General features: G+C 39.9%; 3 protein-coding genes across 25 annotated transcripts in view; 2 read left to right on the top strand and 1 right to left on the bottom strand.

Moving 5' to 3' along the window:
• Positions 1-1151, bottom strand: part of lrrk2 (leucine-rich repeat kinase 2) — a 37962-nt gene extending 36811 nt beyond the window's left edge. For both annotated transcript variants that reach the window (XM_067590585.1, XM_067590586.1), the window contains exon 1: positions 649-1151. In XM_067590585.1, coding sequence (XP_067446686.1) covers positions 649-784 — 136 coding nt within the window. In that variant the 5' untranslated portion in view covers positions 785-1151. The remainder of the gene's footprint in view (positions 1-648) is intronic.
• Positions 1152-1214: 63 nt separating this feature from the next.
• Positions 1215-12993, top strand: LOC137183483 (proton myo-inositol cotransporter-like). Of its 14 annotated transcripts, none has more exons than XM_067590601.1 (12): positions 3588-3658; positions 3919-3956; positions 4094-4566; positions 5474-5633; positions 6517-6725; positions 6880-6988; positions 7144-7307; positions 7475-7589; positions 7919-8044; positions 8428-8546; positions 8754-8906; positions 10708-12993. In XM_067590601.1, exons 3-12 carry the CDS (start codon positions 4119-4121, stop codon positions 10932-10934), a joined length of 1830 nt encoding a protein of 609 aa, XP_067446702.1. In that variant the 5' UTR covers positions 3588-3658; positions 3919-3956; positions 4094-4118; the 3' UTR covers positions 10935-12993. The 14 variants fall into 14 exon arrangements, with proteins under 14 accessions (XP_067446690.1, XP_067446700.1, XP_067446698.1 ...); XM_067590600.1 differs by having other exon boundaries at positions 4091-4566; XM_067590598.1 differs by having other exon boundaries at positions 3919-3986; positions 4091-4566.
• Positions 12994-15217: 2224 nt separating this feature from the next.
• The window catches only part of kif21a (kinesin family member 21A), a 67080-nt gene continuing 61613 nt past the window's right edge, over positions 15218-20684 (top strand). For 2 of the 9 annotated variants that reach the window (XM_067590577.1, XM_067590576.1), the window contains exon 1: positions 15219-15685. In XM_067590577.1, coding sequence (XP_067446678.1) covers positions 15642-15685 — 44 coding nt within the window. In that variant the 5' untranslated portion in view covers positions 15219-15641. Of the gene's footprint in view, positions 15686-20684 lie in introns of all 9 variants that reach the window. The other 7 variants (XM_067590580.1, XM_067590579.1, XM_067590583.1 and 4 more) reach the window with 5 other exon arrangements.

Here is a 20684-nt window from a genome sequence, read left to right as displayed (position 1 = left end):
GTAAGCCAGCTGGTTTAATCTACAGTAATACATCAGTTTTCATATGTATCACATCTTTACCAGCAAACTCACAACTACAGCCAGTAGACAAGTGTAGTGGAGTGAAATGCACTTTATAAAGGTATGAAACTGCACAACATGCAAATAGTACGAGTCCTTTAAATATACTTAAGTGTACTCAATTTTAAAGTTGACAAACTTAAGTGCTTCTGCTGCTTCATACTTTTACTCAACTATAGATTTCAGAGGGAAATACTGTACTTTATACTCCTCTACTGTACATTTATCTGACAGATATAGTTACTTAAGATTGATTTTCAAACAAAATATATGATCAGTTCCTAAAAGATAATGCACTGTTCTACTAAACCACCTTAACTAGCTGAACTTTTAACAACTTCAGGTAGTTACATTTTGAATAATAATAATGATCCAATGAAATAATAAAAAATAAAACAAGATACTGGTGGGGGCCATTTTTCTATATACATTCCTCTGACAATACAGTACTGAATGCATGGAGTAGTTTTACACTGTGGTATTACTACTTTTCTCTCCCACCACTGCTAGTACATCAAACAACATGGCCAAAGGAAACTGTTTATGAACAGCAGCATGATGCACATGCAGGAACAATGTGTTTCCTACCACAGTCTGTGTGCGCCAGGAAAAGCAGGTCCTGGATGATTTGAATCAGAGTGCACAGTTGTCTGTCTTCCTGAGGGGTTTTCAGCCTCACCAGAAGTTTCTTCAACCTTTCTTCCAATTCCTCCTTGTTAACCATGGTCTTTGAAATACTGTTTTCTAGCTGACGACTTGACGTGCATTTAGGTCAGTCAGTACAGTCCCTTCAGAACCGACGAAAGGTTAGCCACACAGCAGCAGCAGCAGCAGCAGCATGGGGAGAAACGAGTAGTGCCACTGTAACAACTAATAACATTACACCACATTACTTAATATTAGCTATGTTTCATCATAGCACACAAGCTACATTACATCAAAGTGTCTGTGGCGACAAGGGACGCTGTCAGTGTGGCAGTTTCGGCTTTGTTGACATCACCGCGTTGAGCTAGCTCACTTTCCTCTGACATAAAAAACGTGTTCCTCTTTCTGGGGGTCGTTGGTTTTTTTTGTTGTTTCTATGGGAGATTAAAAAAAAAGCCAGCAGTTCTTCTCTTGACAGACGTGTTCCTCCTTCCTTACGATCACATCATATGACTCCCTGTCAGAAAAAAAAAACTCCTCGTTTGGTGAAGAGGAAACTGGCCGCACAGGGAAGCAAGTCACGGAGGATCAACGGCCACACAAACTACGTTTCCAGTCAAACGTCGGTAAAGTTGCTAAGCAGATTACATCGCCGAAACATCGTTTTTAACTCTAATTAGCATTTGCAGTGATTGACAGTTACACTTGTAGGAGCTGTCGAGTGAAATCAGTGCACTTCATAAACTGCCTCCCACCTCGGTGTCTGATGTCAGCCGTCGATCCGCCGATTTATAAATCATTGGGATTGACCCAGATATGCGCCGTATTTCATTCGAAAGTTTAACAGTTAAAGATTTGTTAGCGAATAGACGAGGGTAGTTACGCGATAGATCAAACATTAAAACTTTTTACCATTTTTTTGGAAGTTGCTTCTAAATTCGGCATACGTCAGTTCACATAAAGCTGCGGATAATTCAACAAAATCTCAACTTTTTCTATCGGCTATACTGCTGTCACAGCCGCCATCTTTATTTTGTGCTGCGCGTCTATTAATGTAACTGCGGTATTTACAGTCAGCATGGAGGGTCGTTTTGATGTTACAGTCATAACTTATTTATTTTTTTTATTCAGTAATAATTGTCGCAGTGGTTTTATTATGTATCCAAATTTAAAAACAGAATTCTGTGAACAGAAGTTCACATAATTGTATTTTATTAAAGCGCTGCAAGATGGTGACTGTTTTCTCGTTGAATGTCTTAATCTGTGATATTTTAACAAATTAAAAATAATCTGGAAATGAAAAAAAATATATATTAATTCACATTTTATTTGCTGTTGCTTATCTGTAAAGAAGGACCAGTTGAAAGTTGTCTGGTCTGTTTATTCACATAAAAAAATGCAAATATAACAATATAACCAAAAACAAGTAAGATAAATCCTTATTTCCTTATGACAAAAAAATAAAAGACAAACAGCTGACGTGATCTGTCATGAAAAAACGGGGAAATTATACCCTCAACTTGCTAAATGAAAGCAGTCATTCAAAAGAACACCTGGAAATGCATCGAGACAGTTGACTCATACTGAGCAGCCTCAAAATCTATTTCAAGTTATGCAAATCTCTGCAGTTGAACAAGACTGACAAAGTAAACACGGCTGTCTGCGCGTGAGGGGTACAAAACACAGGTGTTGTGTGTGTGTGTGTATGTGGGCGTGTTCCTGCTTTCCTGCGGCAATATCATATGATCCATAAGACAAACTTCCTGTTCATTAAAGAGGACACCAGCAGCAGCAGAGGTCCAGAATAAGCTTTTTTTTTAAAAGAGGTACAATCTGAGTTAAGCAAAGATAATGTCTGTTAGGTGAAGCTTTTGCGTGCTTTTGTGTGACAGCTTATGTTTAAAACATTTTATGTGTGAGTGTATAGTCATATGACCCAGACTACCTGCCAGCTGCAGCTCTCTGTCACACTTTGCTTATCGGCTTATCGAGTTTTTTTGACTGAATTTGAATTGTGGTTTGAGGTTGTGTGACACGCTGCGGTTTTCTTTTCTCTTTAAAATTAAGGTTTTTTTTTAGATAACATGTTTTTACATATATAACACTTACTGCCAATAAACGATCTAGGATACACAAAATGCTTTAGATTTTGAATGGAGTCTGGTGCTGTGTTCTAGAGAAATGTCAAGGTGTCATATGCAGTTCCTAAAATAAATGCATACGTTAGATGCTCAAAATATATTTATCAGAGAACTGATAAATTATTGACATGATATTTGTGTTGTGTTATACATAAAGTTTTGTTTTTTTTACATTACAAGTCGTGGGGCAAGACTTTCTTTTAGTTTATTTTTGTCAACTTTATTGAAAACAGTCAAATTCAAAAAACAGTAATATATAAAGACGTGTGGAGAACAAGGAAACAAAGTGTCTGGGAATTAAGTTATGTTAAAATAAAAAACGAAGCTTAATATTCTTAATAATTAATATTCTGTTTTACAGGATATATTCTGTGTGAAATTCTAAGTGGGACCGCTTTCATTTTCTTTGGTTGATGCTGCATTCAGGTGCTCGTCGGATTACAAATACAGATGAGCAAGAAAAAAGATATGCAATACGTGAATCAGTAAAAAGTTTCTTGCCAATTCACCAAATATTTACCTTCGTCCGCCATGTTTCTGCTTATATGACGTCCACTTTCGGCAAGTCGTGTGTCAAAATTTTCGCCGACTTTCCAAGTCGTTGTTCCGACTTGAGGGGGGCGTTCGCGTGAAATTTCCCAGTGGAACATTCATTTTTCCGATTATTCCGACACCACCTGAATGCCACAACCTTTGCAGCTGGGCTGTTGGGTGACGTCACGTAAACATGGCCGCACACAGAGCAGAGTGTTTGTGTTTGTGTCGCACTGTGGTAAACTATCAGTTCTGAGCGATTTAAACGCACCGTTTAGGTACACTTATTAATGACATGACATTAACAGCAGTTGTAATTAACCACAGGAGCTTCTACTGAGACGTTATCGTTTGATAAATTACCACGTATAGTTGTTAAAAATAAACCTCGACGTGTACGTGTTTTTACTTGTTGAGTTTTTCGAGCTGGTCTGTTAAACACACGGAGGTCAGAAATGTCAGTTTTAAGATAGTGAGACGGCTGATACTGAAAAGAATGCATCATTATCTCCTTTTGTTTGGACCCACTTTCCCTCAGCTCTGCCTTGTTTTGGGGGCGTTGTACCACAGATGACTGTATGTGTGCAGACGTCACCGCTGCTGAAGGTGTCATGTGTCACTTTTTAGAGTAAAGAAATAGCTGCTGCAAGAAGCTGCGGTTGTCTAACTGACCTCCGGTGAGCCTAACTCCTGGTTTCCCCTATGTCCAGCAGCCACGATGAATACAGCTTGAAGCACATGAGCAACCTCATGGGAAACAGGGGACAGAAAGCAGTGGACGATGGAGAGCAGAGTCTCATTGGGCCTTCACCTAGGGATGCTGCCACCAGTGGGGACATCCTGGACCGAGATCCCTCCACTCCGGTGTTCGTCTATGTGTTGGCGTTCTTCTCTGCCTTGGGAGGATTTCTCTTTGGGTATGACACCGGGGTGGTCTCAGGGGCTATGCTGCTCCTGAAGAAGGAGATGAACCTGGACACTCTGTGGCAGGAGCTGCTGGTTTCCAGCACAGTGGGAGCCGCTGCACTGTCTGCCCTGAGTGGTGGCTCGCTGAACGGATGGCTTGGACGCAAGATCTGCATCCTGATTGCCAGCTTCATCTTCAGCATTGGTGGCATCATCCTGAGTTTATCTCCAAACAAGGAGGTCCTTCTTGTGGGCAGAATCACAGTTGGTTTGGGTATAGGTGAGTTGGTGTCATGTTTCAGCTATTTAGTTGTTGAAGTTGTTTACGAGCAGATACAAAGTCCACTCCCAAGAAACTTCTGATCTTACTCAACCTGACCTGCTTTTCCGGTATGAAACAAAGGGCAGTGGGTCATGTAGCAGAATGGCTTTAGAAGTTATTGTCCTAAGGTTGAAGGTGTAGCTTTACAAAGGAAGAAAATCTGTTTTGCTCATACCCCGAATTAGATTTGCCTTGTGGTTTGCATTCACTGTAATATGTTATTTTGTTTGCCATGTTCCAGCCCAGAAAACATCTTTTCTTGAGCAGTAGTAAAAAGCTTTAAGCAAGACTAACTGTAGAGTAAGTGGGGAAAAAGCTGTACAATGGGGAAGATTTTTTTGTAAAAATCCCTGTTCTTATCTCAGGGCCCAGGTGGGTGTGAGCAATATGTAGATTGGGTTGTAGGAGATTTGATGTAATTTATAATAATATCTAAAAAAAAAAAAAAAAAAGTTAATTACACAGTAATAAGCAGTTGTTTTTGTATTGTCTGTTTGGATTGTGTCCATGCTCACAAAATCATTATGCTGTTGTCAAATTGACATGACAGTTAGCACTTTTAGTTTTGATTACATGGTTGAAAATTTGACACTATTAGTCAGCCTAGCTTGGTATATGTTGCAGCATTTGAAAAGTGGATATTGGCCTTGGAAAAAAGGAACAGAACACATAAAAGGAATGCTTGTAGATTTTAAAGGAAAGCATGTTACTGTTAGTCTCATTCGCAAACTATACAAATTTACAGACTGGATCCCTGTACTTTAAAGCTATTGGAATCATAATCTTTAAAAGTAGGTATACAAAGTGTGTGGGGATTTTCATCTGTGTATATACAAAAATGACAGCCTTTATGTTTTTTCCTCAGGTATTGCCTCTATGACAGTTCCTGTATACATCGCAGAAGTTTCTCCATCTCACCTTAGAGGTCAGCTGGTCACTATAAATGCCCTCTTCATCACTGGTGGCCAGTTCATTGCCAGTGTGATCGATGGGGCTTTCAGCTACCTGAGCCGCGACGGCTGGAGGTACACGTTAGTTTTACACTGTAAATACCAGTAACTTTCCATCACAAGGTTTATTTTAGTTTTGTTTGTCCGATGTCTTTCTCTGTTTTCCTTGAGTTGGAACCAGCAGAAAATGTTACTCACTAAACTAAATTGCAGTACTAAACTGTGAAATTTCTCTCTAAATACTGTGTATTGATGATGTCATTCAAACAACAAATCAGCAGCTGCACTTCAGAGATGCTGTTGTCTAAGCTTTGTGTGTATTTCAGCTGCGGTGGGGAAGCTACTCTATAAAACACTGCAGGAAACCTTGTTGCTATCAACCAGAGGGAATTGTGGGACAGAAAAGCTAAAGATATGTTTGAGGTCATTTAGAAACAGTGTCACCATTATACAGTTTGTCCACCAGAGAGCACTGAAAAGCTGGTTTTTCATCAGTATGATTTCAGAACATGCCTTGATCACAACAGTCTAATAAGCACAACCACAAATGATCCTCATCAAAAATGCTTGTTAATGTTAAAAAAGATATTATTGAAATTTTGCAACTCTTAAATATGAATATCAGTGTTAGCCTCAAAAATCCAGAAACAACAGCTGAAGTACCCAGGGCAAGCAAACAAAGGATTGTAAAAGGATTGGGCTTTGAATAGGCAATATTGATCCTCAAAAGAAGCCAAATGCCAGGATTGGAACCTGAAATCTTGGCTCCAGGCCTGATCCTGCAGATCGGCTCTAGACTTATTTGTGTGTCTTTGCTGCCCCCGTTTGTAATTTTATTTGTACAGTGATCATGCAGCTTGAATTGACTTGAATGCCCTCAGTTACTTGTGGAATTCTCCAGTTTTCCAATTTGAGAATCTCTCCTCGTTTTTTTTCCCATCTTCCCTTCACACCGTAGGTACATGCTGGGTCTGTCCGTTGTCCCAGCTGCACTGCAGTTTGTGGGCTTCTTCTTCCTGCCAGAGAGCCCCCGCTGGCTTCTCCAAAAGGGCCGGAACCAAGAGGCCCGTCAAGTTCTCAGCCAGATCCGAGGAGGCCAGAATGTCGACGAGGAATACGACAGCATCAGAACCAGCATCGAGGAGGAGGAAAAAGAGGGGGGTGGAGGTGAAAGATTTCAGTGAAAACAGAAATACAGAGTGATAAAGTAACTTTTGTCTAGATGTGACATAACCGCCGTTAGCAACAAGGTGAAAATAAGTCATCAAACATTAAAGGTTTAGGTTATTATTAAAAGGTTGCTTTTTTTTAATTGCTGTAGGAGGCCTTGTTATTTGGCGCATCCTCAGGCATGGTCCGACCCGCAGGGCTCTCATTGTTGGCTGTGGCCTCCAGATGTTTCAGCAGCTGTCTGGGATTAACACCGTCATGTAGGTTATCTATTAGTCTGGTAACAGCCTCCTAATAATTATCATCCACCTGTGATAAATCAATCTGTGTTTTTGACCTGTTTAACTGAAAAAGCTTGTCGTCCCAGAGAGATATGTTCTGCTTTACACTTTTCAACCTCTTTGTTCACATCCAGGTACTACAGCGCAACCATTCTGCAGATGGCGGGCGTGCGGGACGATAAACAGGCGATCTGGTTGGCCGCCGCGACTTCTGCTACCAACTTTGTGTTCACCCTGGTTGGAGTCTGGCTTGTGGAGAGAGTGGGCCGCAGGAAGCTGACACTGGGAAGCCTTATTGGTTTGTTTTTTTGGTAGATTTTAGCGACAATGTTTACTTGATTTATTAATTGATTGACTTAATTTGTGACAGGCTGAGGAATGACAGGATCTTGCATTTCCCTTTTATCTAGTGGTCTGTTTTCTTTATCAGAGCTTTATTCAGTGTGTGTATTTCCTGTAATGCAGGTACTGGTCTGAGTCTGACTTTGTTGGCAGTCGGCTTCTTGCTCTCAGCCCAGAACTCTCCACCCATCACCCTCCACCCGTTTGACTCTCAAAACTCAACCTGCAGACTATACGAGTAAGAAATAGCAACATAGCAGCTACATTGCCGTCATTTTAAATTGTTTAGTTGCAATTCAGTTTATAAATGACAAAAGCTGCTATTGGGTAAACTTTTCTTAATCTAAAAGTCCCCAAACTGAGGGCATAAACTACCTTAAATTTAAATAAATGTCACATGTATGATGACCAAAGATTCTGAAGGATTGTTCCTCCTGCATTAGTGAACATTGTTTTCAGTGTCTTTGTTTTTAGAAAGGACCTGAGTTATCACCGCTGACAAAATGCTATGTGTTCCTGTCTGCTGCTCAGTATGTGAGAAGTTTTACATTCAGCTCTGCTCTTCAGATCCTGCGAATTCTGCATGTTGGATCCGGATTGTGGGTTTTGTTATCGTGAAAACAGCACCAGAGTGTACGAATCCTCCTGCGTTCCCGTCAATCAAGAGTCCATAGATCACGCGGCGTGGGGAAGGTCAGACACTGAATTTCTGCATAGTTGTGTGACGGAGAGTAAATAAGAAGTTGACAAATGCAATAGCTGAGGTGGATATCTTAATGTCACATTACAACCCCCCCATTTACATTACTATTATTACATCATCACATTTGCTTCTTTAAAAGATACTCATAGAAAAAGCACCTGAGATTCACTTATGTGCACTTTAGTTTAGATTATATTGAAATAGTTATAAAAAAAGGTGAAAGACACATGTTCTCACTCTCAGCAACTTTAAAGCTAAAGAAGTAACATTTGCTTTGTACCATATATACACCATATATTGTTTGCTATATGTTCATTTGCAAAACCTGAAGAGAAGTGTGGTTTCCAATTTCTTGCAATCTTTTATCATCCAGGTGTTCCAACCTGACGGAGGCAACAGACAGTCCAATCTGGGCCTACAACTACTGTCCCACATCCTACTCCTGGATCGTCCTGACAGGTCTCATCCTCTACCTGGCATTTTTTGCTCCAGGTCTGAAACGACTCTCTCTGCTTTTTTTTTTCTCCATCACCTTATATATTTTCTTACTTCCTTTGAATTGCAGATGACTCATAATTTTAGATATTATGATAGGAACCATCTCTCAGTGCTCTAATGAGAAATTGAATTTATACGAAAGATAAACTAGTACCTGATGTTAAAAGACAATTAATGTAAAATTCCTCCTCTGTGTGTTAGGTATGGGACCCATGCCTTGGACGGTGAATTCAGAGATCTACCCACTGTGGGCCCGCAGCACCGGTAATGCCTGTTCAGCCGGGGTCAACTGGATCTTCAATGTCCTGGTGTCTCTGACCTTCCTTCATGTCGCAGAGTTTCTGACCTATTACGGTAAGACTCCATCAAGAGGTCAGATGATGGTAAATGCATCAGATCATAATCTGCTTTTACGTGTTTAAGTGAGACCTTATCGTACAAATTTATCAGAAAAGCTGGTTGCCTTGTTGTCAGGGACGTGTGGCTGCTGCAGAGGATGAATGCCTTCTGCGTTTTTAAAATTTTGGCCGCATCCTATTTGCAGCGACCTTTCCAAAAAACCTGCTCATAGCTGGTTTATCAGCTCACTTTGGACTGATTTTTCTGTCCAGTTCTGCTATCTAATGTATATCTATTTTTTTCAGCAGTATGTTGTCAAACAGTCGCTGTCAGACATTGAATATGTAACATCGCTGGCTTTATATTCATTATTCTGCTGCCTGTTTTATAATATCCCACAGTGTGCAAGCATTGAATGACAGGACGTTAAGTTCCTATTTGCTCAGATACTGTATTTAAAGTGTTTTGCTGGATATTAATTTATTCATCTGCTGTTCAGATAATTATCGTGGTTGTTGCCGTGGGGAAAATAGTTTTTATAGCTTTATCTGAATTAAGAAGAATCTCCTCAACAACTTAAAATCTGTTCTTCCACTTTGTTTTATGGTGTATTAAACTGATTTTTTACAGTTTTACAGAAATGTTACTAGGTCTGACCTACTGTAGTAAGATTTCCTTTGCATATACATGACTTCAGCACAAACATGAGACTGAGATGTTGAATTGCCATCAAATTAACGTAAATGGTGCATATTTTAAAGGGTCTATATAAAGTATTTCCTGCAACTTAGTCTGATCCTAAAATGTTGTTTTTTTACTCTTTATATAACCAGGCGTGGTCACTATAAACACCATCTTGTTTATAGCAACAGGACAGTGGAGAAGGAGATGAGATGAAAACTATTCAATAAAGAAACCGCCGCAGAGTTCAACTCAGTTTTGTTTACAAGTGGAGGTTTGCTTTTAGACCAGTGGGAAACAAAATCAAACCACATGCACACAGTATATGAAACTAAATATTTTAAACTTTTTTAAATAAATTTTAATAACTGTAGGCGTGATCTTGATGTTTATGAAGGTGACTTGGAGGTTTACAGGTTAGAGAACATGCAGCAACAAATGTGTGTCTAGCAAAATGCTATCGAGAAGGACATGACCGCATAACAGCTCACGCACTCAGTTTCTCTGGATACGATCGGTATAGAAGTTCAAGGCTGTCAGTATTAAAACTCCAGTGATTTAGTATTGTATTTCCACAAGGTTGGGAGACATTTTTAAAAAAATTGATTTCACAGAGGCTGAAATATTTTTTAATCTGGGCAAAGCTCCAAATGCGCTGGATCCTACATTTACCACAATAAAAACCAAAAGCTTTTTTATTACACTTCTCTTGCCTGGTAAATGCCCATGTCTCAAACTCCATTCCTCAGTTTGTAACACAAGCTTTCTCTTAAAAACCCTCAGTCTCTGAGCCCAAGCAGAGACAACTCTAATGACACCATTATTTTCTCAGACTTTCTAAAGCTCCCCCCAGAGCCACAGGCTGAGTAATACTCCTCATGACAAATGAACTTCATGTGCAAAATCGGTCCATTTGTGTTCATGGTTTATGGCAAAATTTTATTTAAACAAGCCCAGAGAAAGCATGCACAGGTAAGAAAACCCCAATTTGCAGCTCCTTTGATGAACAACCCCAATTTCCCTCATACTGAGCAGCCATGGCAACCATAGGACAGAAAACTAATCAGTGGCACAATGGCAGCCCTGAACCTCCATAACTCAGAACCTTTACAATGTACATGTGTGTCTCTTCCAGGTGCGTTCTTCTTGTACACGGGCCTTGTGGTGTTGGGTCTCCTTTTCGTCCAGGGCTGCCTCCCAGAGACACAGGGTCTGCAGCTGGAAGACATCGAGAACCTGTTCACCAGTCCGCTCTGCTCCTGTGGAGCCTCTTCACCCAACAACAATCGCCACGTCCAGTACATCCGGGTAAAAGGCAGCAACTACCTCCCCTCTGACAGCGATGCCTCAGATGTAGAGTAGTCTGGGATGATCCCGTCTTTCCACTTTATTTTTGGGTTTCCTGTCTTTTTTGATTGAGGATTGGGAAGACTGCCAATACGGTGAGGAAAGGTGGCTGCAATCAAACATGAACAAAAAAAAACAGCTTGATTGATTCTAACTGGCACTTTGCCTCGTCAATCTTCTTGTTTTTTTCTTCCTACCTATCTCTCACCTGGGAGTTGGTTTGGTCTGCTTTTATTTTTGTTTCTATTGTGCATTCTTCTCATTTCCCATCATCCTCTCTGTCATCATAAAAGGAATCATTGGAGCAAGACTTTCCAGGATATGGTTGAACAATGTTCATTTAAACAGTGTTGCTGGGATAATTAACGTTGCTAGGAAAGTCGTAGTATGTTGTGAAATGATTGAATATCACAAAACCAAAACAGATGATGATAATCTTTACTTTAAGTACATTTATTGATGAACAGGTTTTCCTTTTCTCTGCCAGTAGCATTTTCAAAACAAAATATTTGTTTTTTTAATCCAGTGAGTTCAGAAACTGGTCGACCAGGTTCCTGACTCAGCATTTCATCAGCCTTTGTAAACTGTCAAGATAATTTTATTTCCAGATTTTAAAAACAATCTCTTTGCATGAGTTCAGTGTGACCATCCATCTTTTATAGACACACTCACTCCACAAGTTTGATATACCAGCAAGACTGTGTTTGTATGCAGGCCTTAATGATCTGTAATTGATGAAGATGTCAGAAATAAGGGAACCACAATGTAGAGAAGAGACAGTTTCAAACACTATCGCTGGTTTCTGCCTTCTTTGCATACGTGTACATTCTGTAGCGAGTTAGAATCTTTCAAAACACATTCCTATCAAAACCACTAACATGGGTTTTATCTTTTAATCTGTGTTGGTGTAAAACAAGTCAATTGATTGTGGTTTGCTGCTAATGTCTGCACAGTGGGAGATATTGCACTTTTAAAAAAAACCAAAAGGTGTCTTTTTTTTCTTAGAAAAAAGGTTTATATATATAGATATATATATGAGATTGCTAGAACTAGTCACTCAAATCTATACATTTTTTTTAGCAAGGTTCAGAATTCAGCCCGGCACACTACGGAGCGATGGGGTCTGACAATGCCATAGCCTATATAACTGTGAGTACTGCATTAAGGGAGTGTGCCAATAACTTTTCTGCTATACTACATCATTGCTAAATATGCCTTTTTTTATTGTTCAATATAATGTCCTTGTCTCCGCAGCTAAGATAATGGTGACCAAGTAGCCCTGAACAACTTTCTACAGCACATCCAGTTTGTACTAGCACACTTTGATATGTGCCAATTTGCTTTATAATGACTATATCGGCATCTAAAACTGTACTAGATTAACGGTATTTATTAAAAGTACTTTAATGCTGCCTTTTTGCACATTTCCAGTTCCAGTTGTCCTTTTTAGGAGTGTTTTTATTTAAGAACAAATGTCTTTCTAGTAATGTAAGATTCCCACCAACATCAGGGAATTTCTCAACTGAATAGTTTTCTGATGTGTGAAATGTTTGGAAATTGCACAAAAAACCCACATGATTATGGAAACAAAATTACTCAGTATATATAACATTATATTTTATAGTTACAGATCCATTATTGTGCAAAATATTATAACATCCGAATATTACAGTATATGTTGTGAGAAATAGCAGTGATACCATCCAGCCATTAATCTTGTAAATCTTACTGATTGCCGAGTAGTTTTTGTACTTTGCGTAGGAAACAATACAGTATAATTCCAGTGAAATATTCAAAATATTCAACATAGCACTGCCATGTTGTACAACAGATTTGATTCACACTCAGGTGGTCAGTCCTATTACAGAATATTCAGAGGGATAATAGACCATAAATCAATTTTAACTTCATGATAAATGAGGTGTGTCCATTTTGTTACTGTCATTTTCATTTTGTATATGAAATGTTGGTGCTGTATATGAAGTTCTATTCCATGTCTCTTTGATCATGTTCTGTTCATTGATATGATCTTTGGGAAATAAACGTGCACTCAGTGAAGCAATCATCAATCACACTGTGCCTGTTAGTATTTATGATGCAACACTTGTAGACTTTGTATGATGCAATGTTTACATTCACTCAAAAGTCAATTTCATGAGTGTACTTGCATAAGAACAAACAAAAAAGTGAAATGAAAATATAGCAATTATTATTAGTTTTTAAAGGGCCAGTTCACCCAAATTACAGAAAGCCATTAGTGCTGCAACTAACAAATATTTTCACAAATTAATCTCCAGATGATTTGATCCGTTAAAGGATTAATAATTTCATGTATAAAGTATCAGAAAGTACATCACAATGCATTATAATTTAAGGTGATGTCTTCAAATTGCTTGTTAGAGATATTAGATATTCAGTTTAATATCATACATGACAAAGAAAAGCTTCAAATCCTCATATTTGAGAAGCTTGAAAAAAGTAAATGACATGATGGATTATCAAAATAATTCCCAGTTATTTTTTGTTGACTGATAAACTAATCAGTAATCAAGCTGATCAACTCAGCACATGAGGTTATATACAGGTTTGTGTTCAAAGACAGCTTTAGCTAAGGAGATGCTGTCTATGTGATTTGAAGTGCAGATTATCAGTGAATTGAAAAAACAGCTTTAATTATAATCATATAATTTAGGGTAATTTCTATTTTCAGTTTGGATATACATATTCAACATAACAACCTCTCTAAAAACAGTCAAAGTCACAGCCAGGGGACAGTGTCTGTAGTGCAACCACCATTCAGTCTTTGCCTTGTTTCACTTTAAAATGAACTGACATGTGCCTAGTCATTAGTGGGCCTGCCTGTGATTTGCAATGCCTTCCTGTCCCAGAAACCTGATAGGCTTGTAAAAGGACCCCTGTATTCATGGTGTTATTGCCCAGCAGGAAGTGGTAGGGTGGAGTGCTGGAGCCTTTTACACATAAACCAAATTGAAATATATAGCTTCAGGGAAACTGAGTCATGGCTTTCCCTTCTCCATTACTGTTGGCTGTTACTTACAGTGGATTGAAGAGCAGTTTTGTCCTATTATGTTATGATCGCAATACACCAGGCAATTTCAGCTGTATTTATATGTAATCAGAGCAGCAAGATACTTCTGCTGTATATAATCAGAACAAAACTGCCTTGTTTACACCTTACACACATATTCCCAAAATGTCAATTCTGTTTTCCGTACTTGAGATACTGTAGCTGTCACAACACTACACATCCTCTGTAGACCTCTCACACTGTATCATGATGATTCATGACCACAAGGTGGCACTAATAGCCCAATTTAAGTGAGTAATTAGTGAATGAGCATCATTTATGGAGACTTTATGTATTGAACTAATATGCAGATATTTGTTTCTGCAACACAAGCAGAGTCCACTGCATCTTTTAATTTGTCACATTAACTTCATAGACTCATTTTTTTCCAAATTTTATTTTAAACATGATCTCAATCTTAAGTTTCATGTCTTTTACATGCATGTGCATGACGTGTCTTTCTGAAAGCTTATGTTGTAATACAATAGAGATTATCTAGACCCTTGAGTTTGAATTCAAAACTCTTAAAAGCACTTTATCACGATGGACAGGGGGGAAAAAACAATATTTTTCCCCCAAACATAAGAAACTTTTAAAATTGTGCATTAGATAATCACTATAAAAGAAAGCCTTACAATAACAGCTTGCAGCAAAAAAACAAAAAAAAACAAAGGAGAATTACATATAAAAAAATCATAATAAAACTAAAATAAAGTTTTTAAAAAAAGGTAATACAAAATTATACCAAATAATGGTAATAATTTCCATGTGATTTAGTGATGATAGTGAATCGTGATTTTTTTTGTTTGTTTTTTCTGATTTCAAAAAATCTTTATAATGAGATAATTCAACAATAATTATTACTTACGTATGTGGAATTTGCCTCTGTATTATCAAATTAATCATGTTATTTGAAATATAACAATTACATTAAAATCAAGCAAGTGTCTTTGTCACAGTCTAATTGTATGATGTCATTATTGCTCTAAATCTGCCTAAAACTTGAGTGTATTTAATATAATGTTCATTTTTCTTACAAAAATATGTGTAACCTGCTTGTTATGACGTCATCTCGCAGTCGTTTCCCTGGAGAGGGGCGTGGCTTGCTGACGCATTGCGGCTCCCTCCCCGGTGCGTAAACGGAGCGGAGAGAGGGAGAGAGAGTGAGAGAGAGAGGCACGGCACCCGCGTGTACGCAGTTTATGTGTGCGTGTGTGTGTGTGTGTGTGTGTGTGTGTGTACGCGCGCGCGCGGCCATGGCTCACCTAGCAGCAGCAGCAGCGGCAGAAGCGGCGGCGGCGTCAGTTTGCATGTGGGCTCGAGCCGGAGCTGAAGCATCCGAGCCGAACTGCGCAGAGATGCGGTGCACGTAGACGCAACATGCGGACACACCGCCTCACCTCATCGCTGAAATCACGTTCAAAAGCACCGTGAAGATAATTTTTAGTGTTTGTATTGGCATGGCGACGGTGAAGTCGAGGTGAGCAGCTCCGTTGCTCGGTCCGCTCGCTTGCCGGGGCAGCACGCACTTTTTTTTTTTTTTCTTCCTCCGCTGTTTTGCCAGGGCAAGCAGCCAAAACAAGATAAATCCGCTTTTTGTTCCTGTTTGCACATCGATTATTTTATAAGGAATCATGACGACCGGACAGGATGAAAGCTCAGTCCGTGTGGCTCTGAGGTAAGTCACTAAAATTTCTTTTAATTCTCCATCAACCGGTAAATGCGTAGCTGTATCTTAATTGCCCGGTGCCACCTGTCAGTCAGTGCCGCGGGCCTAGCAAACACCTGCAGATCAACAGCAGCATCTGCTGAGCCACACACACACACACACACACACACACACACTCACACTCTGTATCCAGAAATTATCAGCCTCATTTCATTTCAGCACGGTGACCCAGTTCAGCCGGGCACCTCTTGATAGCTGCTGCGGGCTTTTCAGCACACATTCTCGGTCTGTTTGTGCTTCACCTCTGCTAGAATGAGCAGTTTTCCCCCAATGTGTGATGTACAGTATGTGTCTGAACATAGCAAAAAACCCCAAAAAACACAGAGCATCACGCCCTTTGCACAGGTGCGCACACATGGGTTGTTTTCTGCACACTCTGGCATGCTCCAGGAGGGATGATATCATCTATTGTAACGGCTGAGCTATCAGAGAAAGAAAAGACAGAGAGAGAGGGAGAGAGAGAGGGGTGGGAGAGAGACAATCAGCCTGTGTTTCTCTCCTAAAGCCAGGCCTCTTCTCAAAGCCTCCTCCAGAAAGACAGTTAATCGATGAAAGAAGAGCTTCACTGACAGCCAGGTTTCAAGGAAAGGACAGTGGAGCGTTCAGTGCAGCTTCTGTCAGGTCTAGTCTTTGTTTGGAGACAGTCAGTGGACAGCACAGTTATGGCTTTCAGTGATCCAAGCCTGTTACTATCTATTCAGGCATGTTATTTTTTTTTATCAGTAAAGCTACAGAATCTGTCCTTCTTCCTTTAAGTCCATGCACTTAATATGTGCTATTGTGCTGAAGTAGGCCGCTCCCACCCAGCTGGTGAGGTGGCACAGTGACAGTGGCATAATGGGAAGCCAGTCTCCCTCACAGTCTCTCTCTCTCTCATCCGAATGCCATTCAAGGCCATTCGCAGACCTTTTGACTCGTCATGAAAATGATAGATAATGACAGTATTGTTGCGCTTATTCCGTCTCTTCCCTCTATATCTGTGTGTTTTCCATCTCGTCCATGCTTGCTCATATTTTCCTAACAGTCGCCCTCATGTGCACTTGTTCACAAAAGTGCATCATCATTGTTTATCCAGAGCTTCCTGATGCCATCTCTCGTTATGAAGGGAGGGGGAAAATCCATATTGTGATTGTGCTGTTTAAAAATACATATTGTTGGTGATGTTTTTTGGCATTTCTGGGCTGCTTTTATTGTTTGATGGTGGATTCTTTTATTGTCAAATATGTTGCTACTAAAGAATAGTTGATGTGACAAGCAGAAAATGCTTAAGCGAGGAAAATATCATTTGCAAATGCCAGAATTTGTCTGGCACATGTCTTCATAATCCAACAGCAACGGCTTCTTTTTGGAGAATTTGTTCTGACAGTCAGGGAGAAATATCAGAATCAGAATAATCTTAACTGGCAAAATATGTATACAAGGAATTTGTCTCCGGTTTAGTGGCTCTCAATGTCCAAGAGCAATGGCCTCTTTTTTTAGAGATTTTGTTCCAACAAGAGTACAGAATAACTGTGTTGTATAAGAGATGGAGACACCATTTTTGGCACTGGCAATGTCAATAGACTGTTTTGAGAAAAGGGCAAACGTCATCCCAGGAACTGCACAGAGTCACCAGGCCTGAAGCAGAGTAGGACGTGCATGTTGAGGGGAAAGTAAACCAAAGTGAATTACAGCACTTAATTGCAGAAAATGTCCCCTGAAGCAACCTGCACATCACAGATCAATTATATCTACCAGTGTAACCGAGTATCTGAAGGGAGATTTAACGGAGCAACATCCTCTCGTGGAGACAGTGATGCTTCCAGGTGTCTCCAATCCCTCTGAAACTGCACAGTTAGTGGAAAAAAAACCTGCTGCAAGTTGATGCACGGAGTGGCCAGAAAAATAGAAACACCTGTACTGATGGTGTGCAATGCAATTAAATAGCACTGCAATAAATACTGACTCACTTAAAATGTTGGGTTTTCATTGAGATACTGTTGTGGTGTTAATTCAGTCCTATGGTATGCTTTGAAGCTGTTGACCTTAACTGGGTCATAGAATATAATGTCATCCAGTACAACAACAACAAAACTGACAATAGAGCCGAATCAACATCTGTTTCATTCTCTTATTTAATAACTTTTCGGCTCGTGTGAAGTAATAAAATCGGCATGTAAGTCTCCCATGATTATTCTGATACAGGATGTTTGTTGTGAAGTTGAATTCCAAACTAAATTATGGCCACTGATCTTAAAAAGTCACGCAAATGCTTGCTTCCCCAAATTAGACATAACCATGTGTTTTAAAATGACTCGCACTTCCTGAAAGAATGCAAATTACAGTAAAAGTGAGGACAGCTTTCATCCACTGAGAGGTGGACGCTGGTTCTTGTTCCAGGAACTAAAATACAACACTAACTTCAGCACGCTACGTTTTACTTTGTCATATTTAAAAACAGCTCATTTTCTTAAAAGATACCCAGAAAAACCACCATCAGTCTCTCTCAATGAAATACTAATTTAATATAAGCTTTAGACCTCTGCCAGTAATCTACAATTATGAAGGATTCTGGATATAATGATGCCAAAAATCAGCATTGTAATTAGTAGAAAGCTGTTTACTTGTTGACACGTTGCTTGGCACAAGCCCTGGTGATGGATTTGCCGCAGCATGTTTTCAACTGCTACCAACTGTCAAAATAGTTTGACAAGACTGTTGACAAGTCTCACCGTGCACGTGCACAACCAGTTCGTACAGCTGCTTAAAACTTACTCCTCACTGCACAAGAATAGGAGCGAGTCAACAAAATTCCTGAAATGTAAATTCAATGGAAAAAAAGTGTCAAGCTTATCTTGGAAACCAATATTTCCAAGGTGCAGTTTAAGCCTTATTGCCTGATCCCACATTGCATACTGCTTTAAACAGGGTTACTTTAAGGACCGAGGGGTCTATTTGAGGTTGTTTAATCGGTTTTAAGACCCCAGCTTTTCTCAACAAAGGCCCTCCTGTTCTTTCAAACTTCTGCAAAAGAACTGGGTCCTCAGAGCATTTGCTTTCAACATGCATTTGCGTCCATAGTGTGTGTTTACTGAAGCACAGGAGGGGTTAGCATTGATAGTGCACTGGGAAGGAGTTACACAGTACACTTTCCTGACTACAGTATATAGATTGTGCTGCAGCTGGCTTATTTGCACAGTCCGAGACGTCACAGTAGCCAGTCTTACATCCAGGGGAAGGGCTCAGGTGGAGCTGAGGACTCGTCTAACCTGCCTGCTGGGGCGATTCCCGCAATACGACAAGAAATAAAGCAGCAATCGTTAATTTCCGAGGCGATGACAGATGAGCGGCGCGGATCAAAGTGAGAGGGAGGGACTTAGACTGTGTTTATTACTTTGTGTGCTGTAGTTTAGCTGCTGTTGCCAAGCTAATTAACCACCAAGCAGACCACAAAATGCAAAGACGCAGCTCATCAAGAAAAATCAGTTTCTATTCCTATTTACCCCCCCCCCCACCCCCACCCCCCCCGTAAGGACTTGTTGATCATGATGCTCAGCTGAAGGGCATAACAGTGATGATGATGAAATTAAATAGGTCCCTAAACCTCTTAAGGCTTAAGTTACAGGCATACTTTAATGTAATGACATGGAGGCATGCAGGAACTGGTCTAAGTGGCTAAGTGTAAGCCCCGACTGTAGAGACAGGGTTAACTGTGGTAGAAGAAGCTTGTTAGAATGAGCTGCAAGATTAGAGCACATATTTACTATTATTACTTAATGACCAAACCAGACCTTAACTCAGCTGACAAGAGACAACAGCTGACAATAGCTGTGGGGGTTTACAGTGCAAAAAAGAGGCTGGGGGCCTCTCGACTGAAAGATCCTCTCTTTGGCTGGGGGCCAAATAGAGGATAAGTGAGGTATAGAAATTGAATGGGTGGAAAACTGCAGAAAAACATGTGTGAATAGAAAGTTCATTGTAAAACATTAATGAATACTAGGAACAGGTTCCTGCTTGTAGTATGTTTATTAAGTTTTAGATAAAGACAAAAGTATTCTACAAACAGTTTTCGTCAGGATTTATATCCAAAAGCTAAGCAAGGGGATTTTCTAAACACAGTTTGATAGTATTTAGGGCATAAAGTAACAGTGGCAGGACTAGTAGAGGACTGGCAGAGGACCAGTGGGAGCTCAGATGTGGGACGTTCAGATGCGTTTTCGTCGCCCATGGCAGCACCGTGCAAACACAAAAGCCCCGACGGGTCTAAAGCCTCTCCAGACCTCGTGCTTTGTTCACATCCACTGAGCCAAGTCAGTCTGTCAGGAGTCAGCCACTGACCCATAGTCCTGTGGCTCTATGTGTGTTTGTATGTGGCTATATCAATGTGTGTTGGTCTGTAGCTGTTCTCTCTTCTCTGCCGTTGTTGTAACTGTCAGTTTAGTGTCATTTTTATACCCTTCTGTGTGTCACACTTTCACATTTTCACACTTGCAGCTCCTTAAAACTGAATGCTTTGTGTTAAACACCTGCCTGATGGCATGAGAGGGGGATATTTTTTCTGTCAGTCCATATTAAACACAATACACACACACACATTTTTCATGTAGTGGGAAAGAAGTCAGTCTGAACTGACCAAACATGAATCTCTATCAGTGCATATAACTTGGAGGTCTTCCCAGAATTCCTCGACAAGACAGTGATGTTATCCTAAAAAAAAAATATTACATTTTTTCTGCATGACAGTATCTTCTAAGTTTGAAGGTGAGTATGTATTTAACACTCTATGTTGGTGTTATTTTAGAAGTGGAATGATATCAGGGCATGTTGGTGCAGCAGCGATGTCCCACTCTTTTAGGAAAACTCTCTAACTGCAAGTTAAAGACTTGATTTTACGACAAGACCGAGGCTGTGTTCAAAATCAATCCCTAATTACTATATAGGGCACTGTATTTACCTTCTGCTGTTTTAT

The sequence above is a fragment of the Thunnus thynnus genome, chromosome 5 (assembly GCF_963924715.1).
Source record: "Thunnus thynnus chromosome 5, fThuThy2.1, whole genome shotgun sequence".
NCBI classification, from domain to species: Eukaryota; Metazoa; Chordata; class Actinopteri; order Scombriformes; family Scombridae; genus Thunnus; species Thunnus thynnus.
This window is presented reverse-complemented; position numbering and strand designations above follow the sequence as displayed.

Excerpts from the sequence above, each read along its gene's own strand:
- LOC137183483 (XM_067590587.1), top strand. The coding sequence starts at position 3,528 with ATGCCACAACCTTTGCAGCTGGGCTGTTGGGTGACGTCACGTAAACAT. Across the intron at positions 3,659-4,090 it reads GATTTAAACGCACCGTTTAG|CAGCCACGATGAATACAGCT; the intron begins GTACACTTATTA and ends CCCTATGTCCAG. Across the intron at positions 5,634-6,516 it reads CTGAGCCGCGACGGCTGGAG|GTACATGCTGGGTCTGTCCG; the intron begins GTACACGTTAGT and ends TTCACACCGTAG.